The following is a 25,495-nucleotide window of genomic DNA, read 5'->3' as shown; positions in this document are numbered from 1 at the left end:
TCTTATGATGCAATAAAATAATTAATTGACTGAATTTTATTGTGGACATTGTGAAGGACAGATGCAATTCCCACACTTGTCTCTGACAAATCCCTTCATGCAAAAACATCCTGGAACGCAAATTTGCTCGCAGATTATTTCTGTCTCGTTGTAGTTATCGCATGTCAAAGGGCAGGCAGTACCACATTCGTTGTACTGTTGTTCGGGAAGAGGACACTGACATTCTACAAGAAAGAGAAAAGTCCGTGGTTAGTGATATTTTCGACAATACCTTTAAGGCATCATTTATATTTTTTAAATATTTAATTTAAAAAGGATTATCTTCTACAAAATTCATTTGCCAAACTTCTTCCAAACAGGAAGATTTCTTTATATTAATATTAGTATATTAGAAATATTAGATTTCTACCCGTGACTAAGATGGATAAAAATATATGATGAAAACGCATGCCTCTTTTATGTTACTTTCATTTTTTCAAGATGTTAAGTAAATATTCATTATAAATTGCATAATGACATGCAAATATCATTATGCAATTCATAATCCCGAGTTCCTTCAAGGGTTCTAATTTCATATGGAGAAGGAATGTGCAGAGTCTTTGCTAACATTAGATTATATGAAGTAATGGAATGTAATAAGATATTCAACACTTGGGTAAAAGTGACTCAATAGCATGATCATCATTTGAACTGACGGTCGGAAGTTAGCTGATTAATTATAAAACTATTCCACTGAGTAATACGGCAGATATTTGATTGGATATGAAAGAAATCTAAAACAAGTACTGAAGTGGATTTTTTTTTCCTTCGTAATTAACGGATTTAATTTTCTATGAAAACTAACTTCATTAAATGCCCCATTTTAAAAACATTCAATAGAAATAATTTCTACATATGATAGAACATTAAAGTGAAAAAAGAAGCATTTAAAAATAAGCAAGTTTTACATTTACTGCGGGACACGGTGCATTTACAAAGAGAAGGAAAAATATTCAGCGAAATCTATGCATTAAGTAAATTATATATCCCACAAAATCTTCAGTCTCAAGTGCTTTATTAACTGTACCAACTCCTAAATTTATCCAGAACAACAATTTATGAATCGCTTAAAATATATATTTGCAAATTCTGTTTCTTTATTACACCTTTTATTATAATACTACGTAATCAGCACGATACACTGAATACTTATTTTTTATATAAATAAACAGAATTCTAAAATCACTTACTTTGAGCCCAGCAGGGAGCAGAAAGCGAAGCAACAGCAACAAGTACAAGAATGGCATACATTGCGAGTCGAAAATTTGGCTACAATATAAAGATATTTACATTTTATAAGAAATCTAGGTGCTTAGTCTTTAAAATAATTTCTAAAATTGAAAGTAAACTAAGAATGAGGTTTGCACTATCAATGACGCAATTCGGTAAACTGAATAATTTATGCTTATGCGCTCTTGTTTAAACATGCCGTCCAACAAGCATTAATACTCGTTTACCACTCAATAGGAATTATCTCCAATTCAGGGAGATAACTATAAAAGGATGCACACAAATTTAATTAGTGTTGATTTTAATAAAGCTGAAAATAACTATTTATTACCTGTAGTGAAAGTAAGAATTTTGACGAAGTAATTTGAATGCATAAACTGGTAGTCATACTCATTGTACTATTTCGCACCCAAATTCATAAATCTTTCAAAACTATGCTTTAAAAGCATAGTTTTTAAGGCCAATGGAAATAAAAACTGACGTAAAACGACAACTGTCATGTTATAATCTGTGTATAATGAAAATTTGAAATATAATGAAATTCATTATATTTTACTGTTTCAAGGTTGCAGAAAGTATATCAAAAATCAATACTTACGTTCTCGAAACTTTAAACAGGCTAAGAGCAAGGAGATTCAGCAAGGGAAAAATTATTTTGGGGGAAATATTTTATGCAGGTATTAATCGAATGTGGTTATATATACTTTACTATAAACGACCGCCTCAGTGATTTTCAACATTGCGCATGCGCCTTCTGTGTATCGAATCCACACTTAGTTTATTAGTGCCGTGATGCCACACTCTTGAGCAATATGCAGTAATCGTTTGCATGGGTCAAAGTCTTTCCATGAGAATAGAACATGTAGATGTTTTATATTGCAACTGAATTCTTTGAAATAGCAATTTTAAAATATACTGCAAAGTTTCATTAACCTGCACCTCTTTAAAATGCTAATATTTGCTTCCCGTGAAATTTCACTAACAAACTCCCTCGTTATGTTAAATATTATTTGTGCAAAACCCAAGCTAAATGCATCAGTTTAACTTAGTGAGGCGTTCAACAATATTTGTTTTTCATATGTTCTTTTAATATACATTCCTTTTAATTTTGACATAGGTAACAGTTATTTATAAAATGCTATTTATTTATAAGGTACTGGATTGATTACGTAAACTGAATAAGAATTCTATTACAGGAATAAATATTAACAGGAATGGTAAAGCGTTCAGCTGAACTGACTATATTATTTCGTTTTCAGCACAGGGAAGATCTCACAAGACGGTAAAAAATGTATGGTAACAATCGCATTGCACTTAGGTAGTGAGAAATATTGATGCCTCCAACTATCGACCTATTAGTATCTCAGGAGTGAAGGTGAATACTTTGAAAGAGTTGTTAAGAGCTCGTATAGAGAATTCAGATGACAGAGAATCTATACTTGGCGATGAACAGCATGAGTTTGCTAAGGGAAGGTCATCTTTAAGCAAATTGTTCGCATTTTATAATACTGTTACCGATGAGTTAGACAAGGGGAAATGGATACACCATGGACGACTGTTGCATAAGGTGGAGGAATGGGATTGAATTATAAACTATTAGCTTGGAAGAGAGGGAGGCCTACTGACTGGTATCAGATAAAGGTGTTTTGGTAGTGTGACTCTGCAAGATTTAATGTGACCAGAGGTGTACCTCAGCGAGCGCCCTTTCTTATACGGTGCAATTGATTGGTGGATGGGACAAGACGGTCCACCCGCCTAAGAAAACTAAACCCCACTGAAGGGCAGTTACAATACTGTAGACATTTGTAAAACTGCGTACTAGAATTCTGAAGGGTGACGTGATTTTCCTTTTGATCTGTCGAATTTTTTAATGTATTAGAAGCTGTATGACGGTATTCGTTCTAGAGCTGTGCCTCACAAATTCCATATCAATAAACATGTTGCAATGAAAGTGTTATTCATCATGTTTTGGCGTTTAAAAAGAATATAGGTGTTATTGAACAAAAGGTTGTCCTATTCTAATTTTGAATCCAGGGATAGAAAATTAGGCTTTGGAGATTGTCTGCAGAATACTAGACTAAGAGTCATTCCAATTTCCGGTGATGTTTTTCGTTGTTTAGATTTGGATTACTAGGTATGTAACTTAAAATCTCAAAGTGTGTGTTGTATGCTTATTTTTTGAAGTTATCTGTGTTATATACAGCCCTTTCAGTCCAATTCTCAAATGAACAAATCGTGCATCTTTAAGATGAAGGCACTAATTAGGACCAACCATTATTGTCATTAGTTATCTGGAAAACAGTGTTTGGAAACTATCAGGAATAGATTTGTGTATCAATTTCGCCGAAAAAAGTGATCTTGGATAATTGTAACTTTAGTTTAATTTAATTTAAGTTTAGTTTAATATGTATTTCTCTATATTCAGCTAAGAAATAATGTTGGATTCAATATCCACCTAATTTTGAATAATTCTGCATAGCCGAAGTGAAGCTTCTTGCTCTCTTTTTTTAGTAATTCTTTAGTGCCTTTTGTAATGTGACACCTTTTTAGCAACTCGTATCATTAAGTATATAAGTTCTGTACCACTTCATCCTGAGTATTCTTCATGACCTAGCTGAAAAGTTCTTCAATAAGACGATTAATCATCCGAACCCACTGATCAAACAAGCATCAGACTACAACGAAGCAGATTTCTACAAATACAAGAGACCCAAGTCAATTCTATGCTCGGCTGAAAACAGTTAATCTCGCTGCCCTTTCAGGGCGAGCTTAATGCTCAATAATTTTCCACCCAAAGAACTTTCCTTTTCAGATGAAGGGGAATATGAAAAGCATTTATGCTTCACCCATCAAGTCAGAACCGTTATGCGTTATGCGTTATCCTGAGTATTCTTGGTCTAGTTCCCACTGACGAGACCTCAAAGGTCGAAACCGTCCCCCCATAATGTATAACATCATACATATCCAAGGAGATGTGTTTTACATTACGGGAAAATACTAAGGACAGTGATCGGAGCTTAATCCACCTTTACACTACGAGTTGCCCTGTTATGAACCATTTGGCTTACGCTTGTATATCCGCCGAAACTTTTATATAGTCGCTATATATTAAAGGTAAATATTAAGATTAGTGATCGGAGCTTGTTCCACCTTTGCCACGAGTTGCCCTGTTCCTGCACTACCTGTGGGATCAGTTAGACTTGCATCAATTGCAGGCGCAAACTTGACTTTTAGTCTGTTTGCTTACTTGGGAAATGGAGTAAAACCAGGTTTAAATTTGCTTGGTATCTTTAACATATATATATATTCGGAATGAAACTCTTGTAGTTTCTATAGTCGGCTAAGAAATAATGTTGGATTCAATATCCACTTAATTGTGTATATATTTCTCTCTCTTTGATGATTTTTCGTGAATGAGTATCACAAGACAGTGGCAATGTTTGTGGGAAACGTCTTATAAATGAATTATTGAGATTATCGTGCACTAACTTACATTTTGACCATTTGCCAAACTACAAACAACCGACCAAAGAAGTCATGCAGAGATATGTATAGAACCAATCAAGAACTGGACTTGGCGTCTTCAGAAGGGAAGAACATAAAAATGTATTGGCCTTAATTCATGAGCTATTACCGGTCTTCAGATGATTTCAGTTCTAGAATGAGTTTTGTCAAAAATGGGAAGAATATTTCTTCAAAATAATCGAATTATTTTTCGTTAATATGGTCATATTTAATAAGAATGATGACAATGTTCTTTATGATAATGACGTAACCACTGCTAAACTTCGTATATCCCCGATCCTAAATCCCAATCAGACATCATCACGTTTCCTAACTGCTGGTTAACTTGTTCTGATATACGATAATAATGAAAATAAGTTAAACATTGTCTTAATTACAAACATCTTCCATCCTTAAAACGAAAACAAACATTAAATTTCAAACTTTGAAAAATTAATTTAAATATTTTTTTATAATAAGGGATAGTGACTAAAGTTTTTTCTTAATAAGCAGCACTTATAAGGTTAACATTCTTTGCTTGTATCATTTTAACAACTCATTCTGGAGTCCTCCAACTCACGTGGTATTTCATGAACGGAATACCAAAATATTGTACTTGATTTAATGTAGGTTAATAATTCAGGTTATCGACATATAATATGCAAATTTTACTTATTAGTTAGGATAAATGAATCATTTATCTTAATAACATCATATCATTTAAAAGTGACAGCATGTCATTTAAAATGATATGCTGTCCCAACAGTGATGTCTTGAGTTAATATAGATATATTAGACCTTTGCCCCGGAGGATATTTGTAGTGAGATTGACGACATCGTTTTATTGCATTATTTCCAGTGCGATGTTTATTTTAGTTCCCACCCTTTGTGTTTAATATTACTTCATCTATTGAAATACTAGTTCACTGTCACGTGTAATTTAATTCCATGGACGCAGTTTGGTAAATAGTTCAGACCAAAAAAATAAATAAATATTGTATTGCTAAACTTCCCTTGCTGTGCGTAAAATATATTAAGGAGAATGAAGCCAGGTGTGGATGCGTGAGCGAGAGAGAAACCATAAATATATTATTTGTAACCATTAATGAGAAGCATACATAGGGCGTTCGCAATTATAAAAAAATAAAAATGATCGTTTTGAAGAAATCAAGAAACTTCATATTCCCAATCGGGACCATTTCATATTGTGACATAATTGACGTTTACCATCAGCGTGTGTAATATTGAGTTTACATTAGCTAAACTTTTGTTTATTTGTTTGGCTTTGGTGGGTACTTGACAGGAAGACGGTGTAATAGTAAAAGTAAACACTTATATGATGGATTCATTTCGCTTGATAGAAATAAAAACGTTGGTTTAATACTACTGCAATGAAAACTGTAATATAACTTTAAACGTCCACCAATTTTGAATCATAATAGAGACAAGATTCAGTTTTGGAATGAATGTTGTATCTATCGTACTTCTCAACTGATCAGATGAGATATGGTAACTTGTCTTGTATTGATTATTTTGGTCATTTTTAAAAACATTGAAACTTTGCACAGTTGTTCATTTTTTATTGACGGACACATTTATTTGCCCTAATCATTTGGAAAAGTAATTAAGAAAAACAGTTTTTAACTATCAAAATATAATAAGAATGAAATCTTTTATAAAATATTTGATTGGCTGCCAGTAGCGCATGCGCTTATTTTCTTTTCAATCTTGAGCGCATTCCTTATAGAGGAGTTGAAAAAAACAATAATTCCAAATAATCTATACACTGCCGAATTGACTAATTTTTGTTAGGTTACCGTATGAGTTTCTCGCTTAAAGTTTAAAAAAAAAATTATTTTTCGAAAAAATAAAAAAGTAAAAGGGGCTCGCAAAATTTAACAAAGGATTCGCACGAACCCCTTATAGCTCACCATTGGATGTATTGCCATTCAAGTACTACTGGGTTTCTTTTAACTTTTGTACTCGTCAAAATCTCTTCATGACAATAACTTTCCACTGTAAAACCAAACAAACGTTAATTTGTTAATTTTGAAGGATGGTCATTTATTTCATTAGCAAAAGAATGAACTGATGTAATAACATGGACACATCTTGAAATCTGAAAATTCTATAGGGAGATATGCCTTACTTTTAGTTACAGTCTCCTTGTGATGACGCACATATAAGGGGACCAGTGGTACATTTTGACTGCAGTGTAATATTTGGAACTGGACGAAAAGAGGGAGTAATGCTTCACTTTTCTTTTATATGGCAGCAAATTTATGAAATTTAACATTTAAATTAGGACATGTCAAACCTATAGCGTGATAACGATTTTCATCTGCTCCTCGAGAATATACAGAGATTTTAAGCCACCAAAGAAATTAGTGCTTGTATGCTAACACAACTAGCGACATCATTTTTGAGTACACATGTGTTCATAGTAGTGTTTAACACGCCCATTAGTAACCTGGAGATTTCTTTCTATTTGATTTCATTTCAATCGCAAAGTGGATTTACATTTGCAGGCAATTTTTTTCCTCCCACGAGCATTTTAAAGAAATTCCTTAATTTCTTTATGGATATTAAGTATAAACGCAGTTTATAAAATATACTCAATAACATCACCAATATTTTATTAAACTATCCTAGTAAATTCCTATTATTTATCATCGTATGAGGTAGTTCTACGTACGGTATGGCGCAAGCAAAAAAAAAAAAAAAAATCTGCTATTGAATTCGACCCTTCAGTACACGCGCTATGAGATATGAATGATAGGTAATAAATCAGGCTTCATTTCATTGTATAAAAACGATGACAAATATCCAGATTTTTTTAACATATCACTGTATTATTCACCAACAATTACTGTGTGGTAAAAGATGTTTTGGATATTACATTTAAAATTGTAAATGCTGTTAGAAGAAAAGCCCTGCAACTGCGGTTATTTAAATTACAGGCAGATGATGACAGGGAACTTCTGTTGTACAATAATGTTCGCTGGCTCAGCAGAAGTCAATTTTTAGAAAGATTTCTTGTATTAATTAACGATATAAAATTTTTTCTTGATGAAAAAGAAGATATTTATTTACAATTGAGTGATAAAAGATGGTTGTTACACTTAGCATTTTTAGTTGATTTCTGTACGAAATTATGCAATTTAAATTTAGAGCTACAAGATAGAGATAAGAATTTAATTGACATGTTAAGTTCAATAAAAGCTTTCCAACAATACTTACTTTTATTAAAGAAAAATATAAATGACCGCGAATTTAGACATCTCCCATATTTATTAAAATTTTTTGAACAAAATCAAGAAATGCTTCGCTATGATTTAAAAGAATTTATTCGTGAAATAGAATTAGTTGAGGAAGAAATAAATTCAAGATTTAAAGATTTTAATAAAACTGAAATGATTGTATCTTTTATCAATAATCCATTTCAAGAAAACTTTTTAACATCACAGAAATCTCAAATAAAATTAGTGGGCTGTTTGATATAAACCAAGCTGAAGTAGAACGTGAGATAATAAACATTCAGAATAGTTTACATTTAAAATCAATAAACAATGAAGTCATTTGGAAGTGTGCACATGAAAAATTCCCAATATTAACTGATATTGCGCGAAAAATTCTGTCGTGTTTCGGATCGACATACTTGTCAGAATCCGCTTTTTCAAATATGACCGTCATAAAAAAATCAATTAAGAAACCAAATTACAAATGATCATTTGGATGATTGTCTGCGATTGGCCACTTCTTCATATCAACTTGACTATCAAAATATTGCGAGGTCCAAACAATGCCAAATTTAACATTAACTTTTTTTTTTTAATCAACCAGCATTTCCTGTAACTTGAGAGTTTGTAATCAATCTTTTTCTTGTTTTTTCTAACTTTGGTTTTCCAAAATAGAGAAATAAATATTTTATTCCGATATATTTGTTTTCTTTGTTATATTAAGAAAGAATCGCCGAATAACTTATATAAGAGAGTACATCGCCGAATAACTTATATATATATATATATATATATATGAGAGAGTAGATCGCCGAATAACTTATTATAGAAAAGTAGCTCGCGCAGTAAAAAAGGTTGAACATCACTGCCATATACTATCTTAGACAATAATTATAGTTTTAGTATTAGGATCCACAAGATGGCAGCACTTGTTAGCTGAATCTCTTCAACGGATGCCGGATTTGTTATGAGTAGTGTAAGTCAGCGGTTCTCTACCTTTTCCCACTTGTGTACCCCTTTTAAACCATTTCTATGAATTGTACTCCTTGTTTTTAAAATAGCAGTGATTCAAACTTAACATTTATTGTTCTATAACTAATGTTTTGCATTTTGTTTACTTTACTTGCTTTTTTGCCCTTACTGATTATTTTTCGTGTATCCCTGAACGGCCCAGCACTCACCCCGGTTGGGAAGCGATGGTCTAAGTCAGGGGTGGGGAAGGTCCTATCTGCGGAACATCCTATAATGCCCGAAAAATCATTTGGTCTAAATTTCGAGTGCAGACGGGACTCGAAATTCCATAAATCTAGGAGCTTTTTTTCAGCAACATAACTTTATATTAAGTGAATCATAATAATGACGTAAATTTTGAGGGGCAAGCAAGGAACGTCTATTACGGGATAAACAGGACACATACGAGTACATGACGGGACAGACACGAATTCACGTTGGCTGCCGCGGCAGCCGACGAGAAGATCTGGAGAGTCGATGGTACGAACGTTGGATATGTTCCAAATCCAAGATGCAGGATTAGAACAGCAATCTAAGCAAAATAATCGCGTCGCTCGCGACACACACTGGATAGTTATTGAAACTTAAGTGGTGTGATATCCTACAAATGGTGACTACAAAGAAAAGAAAAGTTGATGCTGAGCGTCGATCTTTCCAAGAGAAATGGCCAAATGATTATTTTTTGTTGAAGTCAAAAGCAAACCTGTGCGCCTAGTTTGTGTCGATGCATTAGCAGTAATGAAAAAAAGTCAATCTGGAGCGTCCTTACAGCTCAAAGCATGCTAAACACAATGAATTGGAAGGCCAAATGCGTCTGGCCAAAATCAATGCTCTTCAGCGGAGTTTGGAATCACCACAAGCTGCTTTCACTAGGCCTCATTGTGACAGAGACAACGTTATTCAGACAAGTTATTTAGTGAGCGAGCTAATCGCAAAGAAGCTGAGGCCTCATGTAGACGGAGAGCTTGTGAAAGAGTGCATGGTAGCTGCTACGGAGTTATTAGCACCAGACAAAGTGTTTCAGAGTGTTAGTTTGTCTCGGAGAATCATCTCAGATCGGATTACCGCCTTAGCACAAGATATTGAAAAAACATTGAAGGATTCTGCAGGAGATTTCCAATTATTCTCTCTGGCTTGTGACGAGACAACGGACATAATAAATACTGCTGAACTGGCCGTTTTCATTCGTCGGATAACTGCAGAGTTTGACACGAGAGAGAAACTGCTATCACTTAGTTTGAGAGACTTCTTTTATCAATGAAAAAACTTGAGCTAAGTGATAGCAGTTTCTCTCTCGTGTCATTAACCATTTTTGCGAGCCAACCATGGCTGCAGCTCCATCTGTAGTTAAGTGGTCTTACTACAGATGGAGCTGCAGCCATGGGCCGCTCGCAAAAAGGGTTAATTGCATTTGTCAAAAAAGAACTGAATTGTCTGTCTTGATCCAAGATTTAATTATATGCCACTGCATCATACACCAAGAAAGTCTCTGTGCACAGTCATTGCGACTCAATAGTGTTATGTCAACACTAGCGTCATTCATAAATTTTATCAAAAGCAGAGGCCGCCAGTTTACGGAGTTATTGAATGATCTTGAGTCTGAATACGGTCATCTTGTTTATCACTGTGAAGTGCGGTGGCTGAGTCGCGGGAACATTCTCATGAAGTTTTACGAACTGCGGGACGAAGTCAAGCAGATCATGGAGATGAAGGGAAAACTGTCAGGGAACTCAATGATAGCAAGTGGCTGTGTGATCTAGCGTTCATGGTGGACATTACCAAGTACTTCTCAGAGCTGAACGTCAAGCTGCAGGGCCCAACCAGCTTCTCAGCTCCCTGCTTTCAAACGTGAACTCATTTGGAGCTAAATTAATGCTGTGGGGAGTGCAACTCGAAAGGAATAACACAGTGCATTTCCCCACTCTGGAAGGACAAAAGCCTTCTACGACACTTGAATATGCTGGTGAATGTGCGAAACTAATTGAGGCATTTAATGAAAGATTCAAGGACGTGAAAAGTAAACAAATGGAATTGAGCACCTTTGCTACACCGTTCAATGTGGAACCAACTGATGTGCCTCATAACTACAAAACGCGAAATCATTCAGCTGCAAAGCGATGACTTGCTGAAAGCTAGGTACAACCTCCCACTGCTTGAGTTCTATAAACGTTACATAAGTAATGATGAATTTCCCACTTTGAGGAGACATGCATTGAAATATGCATCTGTGTTCGGAACAACTTACTGCTGCGAGCAGTTCTTTTCGAAACTCGCCATCGCAAAGCGTCGACTGCGCTCCAGACTGACCGACGCAAGCCTGGAAAAGCTGTTGCGCGTAGCAACATCATCAAAGCCAGCTAACGTCATACGCCTCACAAAAGAGAAGCATTTCCAGCCATCACATTAGAGGTGAGTTAATTAAATGTTTGACCAAATATAACAGGCTAATTTTTAAGTTGATAATTTTGTATGTATCGCGAATGATGTTATAAATATCCAAATGGCCCTTGGTAGAAAAAGGTTCCCCACCCCTGTTCTAAAAGAATGTAGGGTTAAACGAAAGGGTTAGTAGGATAAAAGCGGATTCGCTAATTCTTCCATTCCGGCCGGTGGAAAGTTGACTAGAACTCACTATTTCAGATAATAATAGTATTAGCATTAAGTTAAGGGGATAATAAATCCCTCTTTATATATATATGTGTGTGTGTGTATATATATATATATATATATATATATATATATATATATATATATATATATATATATATATATATATATATATATATAATCTCCTTAACTTGATTTACGCCCCTGGAAAAAATACTCTTGGCTCTTTATCGTAGTATTAGCGTTACTTACCGCGAGATGGCGGCAGTTGCCTCCGTAATATTGATGATTTAAATGCCAATTAAAATCTTCGATTAGACGGTGATTAAAAATATTAATAGTATTCGGTCAGCTATTTGTAATTGGCTATGGGTGGAGTTTGGCTACTCCCAGCTTTTAAAAGTTAGGGTTAAATGACCTCGTCTACTCCTTTGGGGAATAAAAGTAGTTAACGGATTCTTTTTATATTTAAGAACGCTAGCGGAGCATTATTATGCGTTACATGCATAAAATACTAATTCTCAAAAGCGTTTGGAGACTGCGGAACGTTTTCTAGATGTGGAAATGCGAAGAAGGAAATATGAGTTGGCAAAGGAAACTAGCAACCAATATAGGTCGAAGAGAAAACTTAGATTTCAACAAGAGTTGACTTCAATGTCTAACACTAGATTTATTGCAGCGATATTTTTAAGTTTATTCGAATAGTGAGCATACAAAAATTACAAATAATACTGAAGAAGGTTGCATTACTTTCTTGTAGCGAAAACACATGAAATAAATATTAAGATATTACCATTTTGTCATGATAAGAGTTCGTATGGAAACTTTTCAAACTTTGCCCTGAAAAGCAATAAAAGAGGGTTTGCGACCTCGCGTTTCTAAATTACTTCATATAATGAAATGACAATTCAGTGACAGGCATGGTTTACAAACCCTGTGTCATCAGACAGTTCAGGAGAACACCTGTAAATTATTAGCCAATATATGCGTGCCTCCACGAGCCAAACATTACTCGATGAAATTTATGACATTGAATGCGATGTGTAAGGGGAAAAATCAATTGAAAATTTCATTTTATGTATCATCTGATTCGAAGAATTCAAGAAACGCTATATAGTCCGGGAATCGAACCCAGGTCTTTCCTTGGTCGGAAAAACCTGGGTTCGATACCCTTCAGTGACGTGGGAACATTTATCTGGTCTCTTTCAAACCAAAGGTGAGTTACCTGTTTCATATGGAGGTAAAGGTTTTTTGTTTTTTTTAACCAGGAAACTCGGGTTTTTCGTCCATCCAGAACAGGCAAACCAGCCTCGTGAACACACATGGATTACAGTCATGAATACGCCTAAGCCATATGCCGTTCCCTAGCCAGGATAAAATTTGAGGGGGATGGGTAGTGTTTGGGACAACAATGGTGTAAAAATCTCACTAGGAACACTTTGTGGGCAATGTCTACAAAGTCGTCTACGGTCGGAAACGAGTGAAGGGATAGATGATCAGTCTTCAATATCATGAATATCTTTATTTCATGAATTAGAAATCACTTCATGATGTTCACTTTTCAAATTTGTTATAAACAAAAGTCTTCATCTTAATTAGTAATACACGGAACCTGTAAATCTGCGACTTTGAATACAGTTTGGAACATGGGTAAATACTATATTATTTAATAAATTATATCAAAGTAAATAATTATTATTTAATATATTAATACTATATAAAATATACGTGTTACTGTTTGCTAAGTCAGTGATGAAATATCCACAATGTGCGAGAGAGGGAGAGGTTGTACCACCACTTCACACAGTTTGAGCCAGCAAATGCAAACAGTGAGTTATAAAATGTCTAATTTCTTTGAATAAGACAATGTATTTATACAATTCTGCAGAGATTGTGAGTCTCTCTAATGGTTTTCGTCCAGCTTTCAACAATATCTGTAGAACTGCAAACATTCCAACACATCTAAACTACTACTCAGCTTCACGTAAAGAGTTGAACACTTGCATTTGCCATTTCAAATCTATTATATTTTTCATTTTACTAATACCATTGACCTACATTTACAAACAGTTTGTATTTAATACGAAATGAAAAGAATCTGCAAGCTAAAAAAAGAAGAAAGATGTCAGTCGATCATCTTAACTGTGTTGTTAATTTGCGTATCATCTATGAATCCGAGTTCAAGAAAGCAAATAAAGAAATGATCGCGCACAACCACATCAAGCATGATTTTGTTTCATCTTTCATTATATCTGTCTGCTCTATGGGAAAAAATTTCCAACACTGCTTTCTCCAAAGATCTTCAGCTGTTCAAAAAACCCATCTACAGATTTCTACGAATACTTTCTCCTTTCGTACGTAATTTCTTAACTTTCTTCATAATCTCCTACACGTATTCACAATAGGTATGGTAACTTTTGGTAAATATATTAAAAAGTTGTGATATTTATCAATGTTTGTGACGTGATTATATTATTAAAACGACTCTAGTGATGGTTCTCATGTAAAATAATAATAAAATAATCAATATTTAAATCGCATTTATTAAAACTTCAACCTGTTTCCCCCCCGCGAATTCCTTATATGCTCAATATATTTCTTACATTAATTTCTAATGATGAAATTGAAGCAAACATTTCAAAACAATCCATTTCCTCAGTGTCAAATTCCATTAAATTTTAATTGGCTGTTAAGCGCTTATTGATATCAGTTCGAAAATCGCTGCAAAAATGTTCCATAAAGCAAATTGAAACATGGATATCATCTCATTATTTTTTCATTTTACTGTGTACCTTGATGAATTTATTAAAAATATGGCGTTATTAAGACATTAAACAAATAGTGTTAGGAACCGCGAGATGGCGGCACTTGTTAGCCACCTTCGTTACTGCGTACCGATTAATTAGTGATACCCTCGCGCCAGCTCTCTCTGATTTGCTACCAGTGGAGATTGAACTGTCCACTCAGTCTCTAAAAGTTAGATACTGCGAAAACGGCCCCAACTGCTCCCTATATGGGAACAAAAAGGCATTAGCTGATTAACACACCATATATATTTACTGACAACTTCGATATTAGCAGACATTTTCCTAATTGGTCTATCTTCCAGATCGTGAACAGCTTTCATATATCGATCATATGAAGCATTAATTCATCAATATCTCCGGTCGTTATGCAAGCCTTTTGCTGATATTTCTTTTTTTCCCAACCTTTCCCCTTCCATCTTTCTTAATAGACTGTACTCCATATAAGTGTTCATGCATTTAGATCGATCGATAACATCATCTTTCTGTTATTATCGTAATTGTTAAATATAATTTTACCATTGATGTCATCTATTCAGTACTAATTTAATTTTTTCTAAGGATTTCTGTTTGTTGTCTTCGGTCTTTAATCAAATGTGTAAATTTGTTAGAACACACACAATATACTTCTCTATCTCACATGCCGAAGGTTGAAATCTATATCACATGAGTGTCGTATGTAGGCAGGAAAAAAACATATTGAAAAATCAGTTTACGGTTGACCTCTTTTGTTGCATTTTTATATTTTGTTACAACAAAATTTATTCAACATTCCATCATAACTAGTCTTATATTTTCTGTTATCTAATTCCATATTGAATTTATTCCTTCAGTAAAAAGGCGTGTAACTTGCTTTGAAGATTCGCTGCTGAGAATGTAATTCATGGTTTTGTTTCTTTGCCATACCCACGATTTCCTTCTCTTTTTTCGTGATTGTCACTCAGAGATTTGTTATGGAAATTATTTAATTTGGATAAAGATTCGTCTTTTAGCAGATTTATTTATTTGTTATCTGTTTAGAGAGAATCTGTGCTGAATATCTTTTATGAATGTCAGTTTGTAAAAATTTGTAAGATGATTCTCGCTAGTGATTTGTAATTTAAACATAAGCTATGCATTTTGCTGTATATAAGGATCATTCACATTATATTAATTGCTGTTTCGAACGTTTGCTGGTCTGGTAAATGATCGTCTAATTTTTGCAAGCTTAAAAATATTTAAAGATTCTCATATATCCATTTCTTCCACACCTCACGTATATATGGATACTCGAAGTCATTTCGTTCCTTCTAGATACGAAAGAATGCGACCTTTAAAATTAATTTCTCCAGACATCCGGAATACCCATTTGTATTCAGATTTTATGTTATGTTTATGATCCTGATTCTTTTTGTGAGAGTACACTTGTACGTTACATCGTAACGTACAAGTGTCTTATTGTGGCCATCACGTTTTAGTACGCAGTCTCTTAATCGGTGCAAATGGCGCCTTTCAGGAAGGGGAAGGGCATGCTACAAGGAAATCTTTCCTAAGAGAAAAGAGTCAACTTTTCTTACAGATGTAATTTTAGTAAACCACATTTTCAAATGTTGTTATTATCAAATATAAGGACATACTTTTATTATATTCCAAATTGCTCTCGAAACTTAAATCTTTACTTAATGTTTAAATGGTTTTCGTCAACCAGTCCTCCTCCTTCCCCTGTTTAATATTCGACGGTCCCTTTTTCTCTCCGAGCTAGCTAGTTCTGACATATCGAGCTTCTGTTACATAATATTACAAACATTGCTTTTATGTTTAAAGTTTTCAGTTATCATTACTTGAACTGCAGGTTTTAAGAAAGCATTAATGTTCCGCTGCTTGCACGGAAGAGTATTAATGCCGAGTACAAAGTGAAATAAGGTAGTATCAGCAAAGGAATGTAGAGGTAATGAGTCATGAACTTCGTTAAGTATCGGCTTTTCTACTAAAAAAAAAAAATACATTGTAGGAATCCTACAAAAGGGATGAATATCAAGTAAAGTCCTCTGCGCAGATCGTATTTTCATCCCAAGTTTTTGATTGTATAGAGGTGATTTTCTCGCATAGCTAAGACGATATATAATTTCGTTAAGTGTGTCTTAATGAAACGGCTCAACTAATAGTTATACAACCCAACTAGTGGAGTATCTACTTAATTTCTTTATCCTACGTAATTTTTGAGAAACTGCTCGTATCTTTATCCTAATGTGTAATATTTCTGAGTAATATTGCTGAAAGGATTGTACCTCGAATTAAAGTATTATCCACTCCGCAGAATTCATGCAGTTATTGGCAAACGAACCAGAGAAGCTTTCCCATGTTGTTGGTCCTTGGCTTCCTCTTTCAACTATAACAACTAAGCAACTATTTGGAGTTGGGGGTGCTTGAACAGCAGTTCTCAATTCGACCAATCCAGAGAATATTGATGATATCGCTTTGTAAAAGAATATGAAATATTTTATCGCCTAATTGTAAATTTTTGGAAGTTCGTCCATGGCAAACAAAAGGATTTCAGTGACTCGTCTTGGTCCCAGCAGGAAACAAAGTGAATAACATGTGACAAAGATTAAAATAATATTCATGGCCAGGATGAGATAAGGTATGATACAAGAAGTTATTTTTAGTAATATTTTTATATATTCTTCGACTTTGAGTGTAGTGCATTTTAGAATGAATACAACTCCTGTTACTCGTTTAACGTATAAACAACCAGGTCTTTACAATAGTTTTAATTTACTTACACAAACGCATGCTAATAGGAAGTCCCCGATGTTCAGTTATATGGCCAATATTTTGTCTCAAGTGGCAGACGATGCCTACTTGAGCTGATCGCTATTGTTGAGTACTTGGTTGCCATTCATCCAGAAAATCTAGTAAATATGAACTACAATAGAACTTATTTGCTGTTTATCACACTAAATTATATCAAGAACAAAAAAAAAAAACGCATTAAAATTTTTTAATTTTCACTTTTTAATTCCTTTCTTTATACCCTCAGTTTATTGTATTAATAAACGTTTATTACTACAGTTTTTTTATTCTAGCGTGCGAAGTTTCTGGAAGTCTAACTGCTTAAAAACAACTTGAGAAATTCTGTTAAGTTGGAAAAAATATTAATTGGGGTATGGGTCAGTTACGAATGACATTCCCAAACTTAAGAAAGTGATCATTTTCCAGATGGGGAAATTTGAAACGAAAGATTTTCAAGAAAGTATTTTTGTAATGTTGATAAATCTCTCAATAACTTGCTATTTTATGCTTATTATTACTAATATTCATTGCATGTATTCAGAGAGTCCTTAAGTAATAGTGCATAATTCACACAAGAGCTGCAACATACCAAATGGCCTTTGCTTCAGTAACATCACGCTTGTAGATTTATACAACCGAGGTTGAACTACGCCATGTTATGTAAGTAAGGCATTATTTAACATGCATTCAAATACATTTTTTTTTTTAAATCAAAAGAACTGATAACGTGTATCGCTGTGATATTCGATTTAGTGATTTATAAACGGTAGTAAATATAAAACAACACTCTGAATATCATTTACATATAGTAAAAACTGTCCATCTTTCTAACGCTGATGCCTGCTTATATAACAAGTTTCGATAGATAAGGTGAAAAGTAGTTAAGACCATGTAAGGTTCCTTCATTTAGGAATATTAAGTAGGCTGAATGACTGTGTGGTACACATGACTTATTACTATTAATACCGGGTTAAGTAACTATGAAAATATTTTTTGCAAGTATTCTTGATGTTATTCGTTGCGTTTTAGAATAGATTTTTGTTCTTTGTGTCTGTGTGTGTGTGTGTGGTGGGGGAGGTTGTGATCTGCAGTAAAACTATTGGATATGTCACATTTGATTAGTTGGGGAGGAAGAGTTACAGCAGCATGCATGATATGAGAGACTCATGAATATGACGCTGACGCAACGGAACTACTCACTTGTTCATGCATGACTCGACACTTTCCACGCTCGAAATTCCTCCAATCGCACTCTATCGGAGTAAGTGGCTGCAGTATTATTGGTCAGCTGGGAGGGAAAACTCGTGATTCGATATTATCATGTTTGGTCTCCTCTAATATATAGCGGCTTTGCTGCCGAATCATTTTGGAGCTATATTTGTTCCAGATAGCGAATAGCAATCGCCTTCCTGCTTATTTAAATCCTTTAGTAGCGTACGCTTAGGCCCTTGCTTAGCAATGCACAGTATAATAACAGCAATAATAAAGATAGCAAATAAACTACTAGGCAACGAGATTTGAGAAATAATAAATGACGGTTAATAATTTGTGTCCGTTGTTTTGAATGGGTCTAATTCTGTACAATACAAGGGCGCAGCTTGAGTAGTTGTTTACAACTTCGTATTAATGCAGAAGTATCTAAGACTACGTTCTACAGTGTTTTATGCCTTGACTTCAACCTGCTTCTATTCTGTCTGGTTTGCGGGATGAGAAACCTTCTTATGGAGGGAATTTTATGAGTCTAATTAAGCCACCTTCACTTGAAAACCACCAATAAAAAAAGAAAAAAAGTTGTGCTCCTCGCATTCCAGACGAGATTCGAACCCAGATCTTTTCGAAATTTTTTTTGTCGATAGATGGTGAAGTACGGAGTCTTTGCCTGTCTAGTTCTAAGTGGTAAAATGTGTATTGTGTAGTAAAAGTTAATTGTAAAGATATTTAAATGTGTACAGAAATTTCCTTACTGAAGAATTCACTGTTAACTTAATTAAATTAAAATTGGAGTAGAAATTGTGAAAAAATATTATTAGGATTTTTTTTGTCAAAACGAGATTGATGGACACTGCTGCAGTACGGAGAGTTTCGCTATTATTGGGTGACAAACGAGGTCTTCAAGCGTATCCGTGGTGACTAATGGTTAACTTATTGATGGAAACAGTAGCAACAAGAGGGATCGGCGTGATATACATACACATTGTTGGAAAGTATGTATACCTGTAGACGCTTTTTTTTTTATGCTGAAACAGACTTCAGGTGGAAAAGAAGCGTGGTCTTGGATGCACTACCGATAAACGCGTGTCCTATGCGAAAGGTATTTAAGGGGATACCAAGTACCTTTTTAAAAATATTTATTACCTTTTTTTTTATGTTTCTGTTTTTTGCTGTCGTATTGTCGCAAGTGAGGGGCTCTTTTGTAATTAATTTTTCATCAGTACGAAGTTACAGTACAGCAGTTATTTTAATAAATTATTGGGTACCCACTTTCATGCAAATTTGACAATATTCATGTAATGAAAGCTTGGGAAAAACTTCTACTGAATTCTAAAGTATATGAATTAAATGAATGTATATAAGACTGACATAAAGAACAAAATATCGATTTTAGGATCGCTGTTCATTTTTAATACACTTCTAGTCTATTATGCAGGAAAATCTTTTTTTTTTTTACTTTATTATATTTTCATTTCGGTGCAGTATTGTTCACTGGAGGACTATTCTTTTCTCCTAAAAATGCTTTTATACCGAAGTAACGTAAAAATCCCCCAAAATATTAAATAATTTGCACACGCTTTATTAAGCCCATATATAGGAGATATATTAATTGTATCCCAGTGTGCGATCAAAATCTGCTTATTGGCGGTCTCCGATATTTTTTTATTATTATTTAAGCTTTAATTTATAATTAATTAATAATGGAATGTACTTCATCTATTATATGCGGCCATGAACTGCATGAAAAATTTAATTTTGTCTCACCTTGTTGCAGTCGTCAAAAAAAAAAAAAAAAAAAAAAAAAAATTCTTATTATATACAAAGCTCTACGTAACGCGCGAAAAACTAAAGAATTTTAAAATGTAAATATAATAATAAAAATAAAAAAAAACACCTAACGAATAATAATTAAGTTGACATGTTTCTTCGATCCGTCTTTGTAATTAATTAAAATTTTAGCAACTACTTATAAAACAAATAATTCGTTTCGTGTTTTTGTTTATACGAATTCAGTCATGTTAATTCGGTTTATTTTATTTTATTTTTTTCAATCGGTTTGCCGGAGTAACTTGAAATTATTGTAATAAAAATAACCTAAAAAGCCAATTTGCTAACTGATCTTTCTTAAAAGATTTCATCGCCCAGTGAGCGTCCGTCAATCTGCTTATCGTAGGCCTCCAGAGATTTTTTTTTTTTTTCGGTTATAAAACATATTTGTGAAGTTATGTTGAATTAACGAAATGCCTGGAGTATTAACACTGCGATGCATCTCGTCTGCTGTCCTATTGACTCTGTCCTATTGACTTCGTAAGGTGTAAAATACCTTGTATTCTATAGCTGAATTTCGTGCAGAAATCCAATACTTTATTTTCTTTTTCCAACCGTTCAACTTCCTTCTTATGTTTAATTTTTTTTTCCCCCATCTCTAACATACATCTTAGATGTATTCACCCATGTTCTACGATGGATTTTGCTAAGCTGTAGGAAAAATAAGTCACTAATTATATATATTCCTACAAGGAGTAGAATGAACACATTAAAAATATATAATATGACACCTCACAGTGTACTGTGTCGAATAAGGTTTGCAAATACCTAACCCATTCGGTGTTAGGTATTTGAATCCTCTGCATTTATGAATAGTAAATCTACATTATGGTAAATACGATGGCAATATTAACACCTTTTAAAACAGTGTTGCCCTTGTTCTGTGTGAGGATAGATGGTTACTGCGAGATATTGGAAATAATATTGATCTACTCGCACTGAAATTTTTCTCGTTCCTTACAAATATGTTATTCACATTTTACACTATTAAACAAGTGATTTTTAATAGCACTATCTCAGGTATATTCTCACTTTCTTTGAATACTCCATAATCAATTTCCTTGCTAATATCTTCGTTATAAATAAAACTAATACCTAATTATCTCTTTGCTTCCCTTTCTCCGAACTCTTATCTCATCTTTGATTAGCTGTTTGATTTTTATCACAACTCTCATATATACAGAGTGAAAAAAATAAAAAGGTAATTATAACATACTTACCTTCCTTGTTATGTTTGTGTTCCGAATAACAATAATGCCGAAACTGAGCATGCGTTATTTCACAAATAACTACCACAATCACAATATGTAAACCATATTATCTTTGATAATATAGTTTAATATTAAAGATTTTGTAATCTGTTCAATCCAAGGTACTTTTTAATAGCAGATTATATGGAAAGCAAAAATTCTCCACCCGATTTTGACATCTTTTGTTTCTCCTAATCTTTCTTTTCGTTTACTCTACCGTTGCTTGACACAAATTCACTCTAACAAAGTGCATTTGTATCAACAACTTGCTTGTTTATGCAGATTCAATGTGTGGTCATCCCTCTCCAGACATCTCAGTGGAGAAAAATTCTCTCGCTTAGTTCAAGAGTACAGTATGAATATTTTGCTGAATCTAAAATTAAAGGGAAGAAATCTGTTATTTATTAAATACAAATTGTATTCTTATTATACTGATGCTACTCAAAGTGTACGTTGAAGTTCTTTCTCCTTCTTGATATTACTTTGAATATCCATCATATTTCCATTCTGTCAAACTTTCCTAAGAATTTGAAGGTTATTACCGTTTTTGTCAGCTTTCATGAATGATTTTTCGATCAATTTTGTCGGCTGCAGTGTTTATTAAGATCAGATTTCTTATTTATACCAAAGACCTACCAATAATTTGGGAAACGGAACAAATAGCTTTACTCAAGTAAAATCTTAAGTCTTTAGAATATTTTCTCTCATTCTTTGGCATTCGAAGAGTAATCGCTTTCAGATAACAAGACATCTGCTATTGGCTCTTTCTTTGAATTATAATTGCTGACCTGGACGGTATTTAATTGGTAGGACAAATGTTCCGCGAGGTTGGTTGGTTGAGGCTGTAAACAATGACTTTCCAATACAACAATAGGCTGCCATTTCGAATCTTTTGTAAGCATGGATGTTTGTAAAACCTGCACCGGAGCTTTGAATTAGGGTGAAACTTGCAGAGTGTGGATGTACCTTTTTCATTAAATTTTAAACATTTAATTTAGAAGGCCCAAATTATTTTCTAAGAGAACAACAGTCCGATTAGATAAAAATGTTATATATTTTAACGATCTATCTATTTCATATAAATAAAGATTCACCTAAAGATAGTCACAGCATCCATTTCCACTACGGAATTCAAACCCATCACCTGTTGGACATAAACTTTTTATATAGTTAGTAACAAATTCTTTTAATGTAAATAAAAAATTTCAGTTACTTAATATATTGACATCCTAATGCTTATATAAAAATGAATAACGTATGTGAATACATTTCAACTTAAGAGATCACTTTCTTTAACTGAATAACTATTTTTCATACATCGACAAAGAAAAACATGAACTATTCGAATTCGTATTTTAAATCAGCAATAATGAACCCGTTTTCATTTAAGATATTTATTTTTTAATAGTTATTTTCTAGTTGTACCATTTCTCGTTGTGAATAATCATAGGATAAATTAATAATTTTATAAATTATAAAATTTTTCTACCTTGCATAGTTAGTTGACTTCTGGTGCTAATGATTTTTATAAAGAAGCCCACGTTCTGATCAATTATATAAATTTGACCTCTTATATAGCATATTGTAGAAATACACTCCTCCTCTAGAAGTGATAACGTCTGCTTCTGTTTAAAAAAAAAAATCTTCTTTAAAATATTCAATGACGTATTAAGCGATGAATCAGTGTGATTCATATCACACTGATTACGTATTTTTGTCACAGAAGATCTCACTAATGTAAACAAGAACTCTCCAAGAGGCAGCAAGCCGAATGATTTTCATTTAGTTTATAGAATCGCTACAAGAGGGCGCTTGCAACAATAATTTTGTACCCCCCCCCCCCAAAAAAAAAATTCAAGAGTGACAGTTCTCTAGTTATAACTACTACTCCTCAGTTTTGATGATGGTGGATTTAAGAAAAGTGCAGCCACCTGGTATTTCGAGCATTAGCATCATGCTGTCAAATTTGTTATCAAGTGCTATAGGTGCGCGTGTAAAAGGAGAGGCATCCCTTTCAGAATCCACAGTTTAGTCGGTATTAACGATATTCTTTCATTTGAAAGAGATGAGCTTTAATCCCTTCTACGAGAACAATAATTTTTATTATGACTTTTCAGCCGAAAAGGAATTATCGATTTAATATGGGTTGGTTTTCATTTGACCAATCAGATTTACCAAACCGGCACAAAGAATACCCGACATTAACACTCATAGTACACAGGCTTCATGGCTTTGGTTGTTTCAGCCGTAATTTCAAACAACACAAACTAGATTATTGGAGGATCATAAAAGGCAGATCATCGGTACAGTTATAGCGATCTATTTTTTTCTTCATTTTTTAATTTTTTTTTGTTTTGTTTTGTTGTTTCTCTCCTTGGGAGTGATTCTGTTTGAGAATGTTGTATTTAGATTGCAATTCTGAAAGCGCGAACACACGAAACAAATCTAAGAGGGATGATCAAAGCCCTTGACTGGTCTATTTTGCAATTACCACCAGGCCATTTAAGGCTGCAAACAAGCACCCCAATTAATGTCTCCTAATTGGGGTGCTCTTCTTGTCCGTTTTCCTGTTTAGCGGGATGAAAAAATCTGAGATGTGGGAGGAATCGCGATTACGAGGTTAACAGACAGGTACCTCCTCTTTTTATAAGGTTTATAAAAAGAGGAGGTACTCTTTTTATAAAGTTTTTATAAGCTTTCAAGTCTACATTCGAACTGAAGTTCATTTACCAACGAGAGGACATTCTCTTTAACAAAAGTTCAGTTTTTTTGAATGAGATACGAATACATGCTCGAGTTATTCAAGTCTGCAGAAATTTGAGAAATCCGTAGATATTTGCAGTAGTTATTCTACCATTTTTATGAACAAATATCAACTTTCCATAATCATCGTTTGTTCCACTGGCCCATGTATCTAAAGAAATCCCTGGGATTCATTTTTAGCGTCATCAGCTAACCGGTATTCGTACTTTCCTTTTGGAGAAGAGAGCTATCAACAGTAATTAAATATTTTTATTATGATAAAAAGTAGGTTAATGTTTTTTTATAAATTTAGATTTTTTTTTACTGTTATATTTTTCTTGTAGATAACTACAAAGCTATTCTATAATTAATTTTTCAGTAACTAAAAAATCCCGCTGCGAGATAGTTGCTACCGATTGGTGGGAACGCTAAACTTTATTTATTTATTTATTTTTTACAAGATTAAATTGGAATAGTTCGAACTACGCAGTTGGAACTTTCTGCTAAATAGCAGAAGCATTCCTATTTTAAATCGTAACGGCCATGAGTGGATGCTTCACTATCCGTACTTACATGTTCGAACGTATTTGTGTCACAAGTTGCGACGGATGTAGAGGTTGTACGCAGGCGGATGACTATTATTACTACATGACACCTCCAGGGAGTCCAAGGACTCATCGTGGGGGGGGGGGGAGCACACTACTCTACTTCGGTAAATACACCTCATCCTCTTCACTACTACTTAATTCTCCAACTATGACACTACTGCCATCTATCGCCCATCATCACCACCAACAATAGTATATTTTAAAATGGCGTGTGTTCTGAAGGCCGATTTTTATGTACGCGGGATGAAAAACCCGAGAAAAATCCCTGCTACCACCGTATGAGATCGGCAATAACGCGTACTTTTTTTTAGTACAGTTGCTGGTTATTAAAAATCCTGAAGCACGCACAGTATAATAATTTTAATAATATTTAAATGTTTAATTAATAGCTCGTTTGTATTTCTTAAATACTTTAATACGGATCACTGATTAAATTGGGAATCTTTGAAAGGCACAGTAGTAATATTTGTAATGAAAGTAATGGGTGTGTGATATTAATTTAACTGAAATGTAAAAACAAAATTCCTTTTCTATAATTATTCTTGCTTGATAATAGAATATAACTTCTCCCAAATTGCCTTGTTTGAGAGAAGGAGGAAGTGTGTGTGTGTGTGTGAGGGGGGGGGATACGCCGGAGTTACTAAACATAT

At 33.8% G+C, this 25,495-nt stretch overlaps 1 protein-coding gene across 1 annotated transcript; it reads right to left on the bottom strand.

The window, feature by feature from the left end:
• LOC150102690 (cysteine-rich venom protein 6-like) lies at positions 1–24,889 on the bottom strand. Its single transcript, XM_090398854.1, has 3 exons — positions 24,811–24,889; positions 1,230–1,308; positions 1–224 (listed from the first exon to the last, which is right to left on the bottom strand). The coding sequence occupies exons 2-3, from the start codon at positions 1,288–1,290 to the stop codon at positions 37–39; spliced, it is 249 nt and encodes an 82-aa protein (XP_090254980.1). The 5' UTR covers positions 1,291–1,308; positions 24,811–24,889; the 3' UTR covers positions 1–36.
• Between the last annotated feature and the right edge of the window lie 606 nt (positions 24,890–25,495).

This window comes from Typopeltis vanoorti, chromosome 10 (genome assembly GCF_054136105.1).
Source record: "Typopeltis vanoorti isolate ZY-2024b chromosome 10, IOZ_Tvanoo_1.0, whole genome shotgun sequence".
NCBI lineage: Eukaryota > Metazoa > Arthropoda > Arachnida > Uropygi > Thelyphonidae > Typopeltis > Typopeltis vanoorti.
This window is presented reverse-complemented; position numbering and strand designations above follow the sequence as displayed.

What these genes read in the sequence shown, in the direction of transcription:
- LOC150102690 (XM_090398854.1), bottom strand. Translation starts at nt 1,290, where the DNA reads ATGTATGCCATTCTTGTACTTGTTGCTGTTGCTTCGCTTTCTGCTCCC. An exon ending in TGCTCCCTGCTGGGCTCAAA is followed by an intron (nt 225 to 1,229) that starts GTAAGTGATTTT and finishes TCTTTCTTGTAG; the next exon opens with AATGTCAGTGTCCTCTTCCC.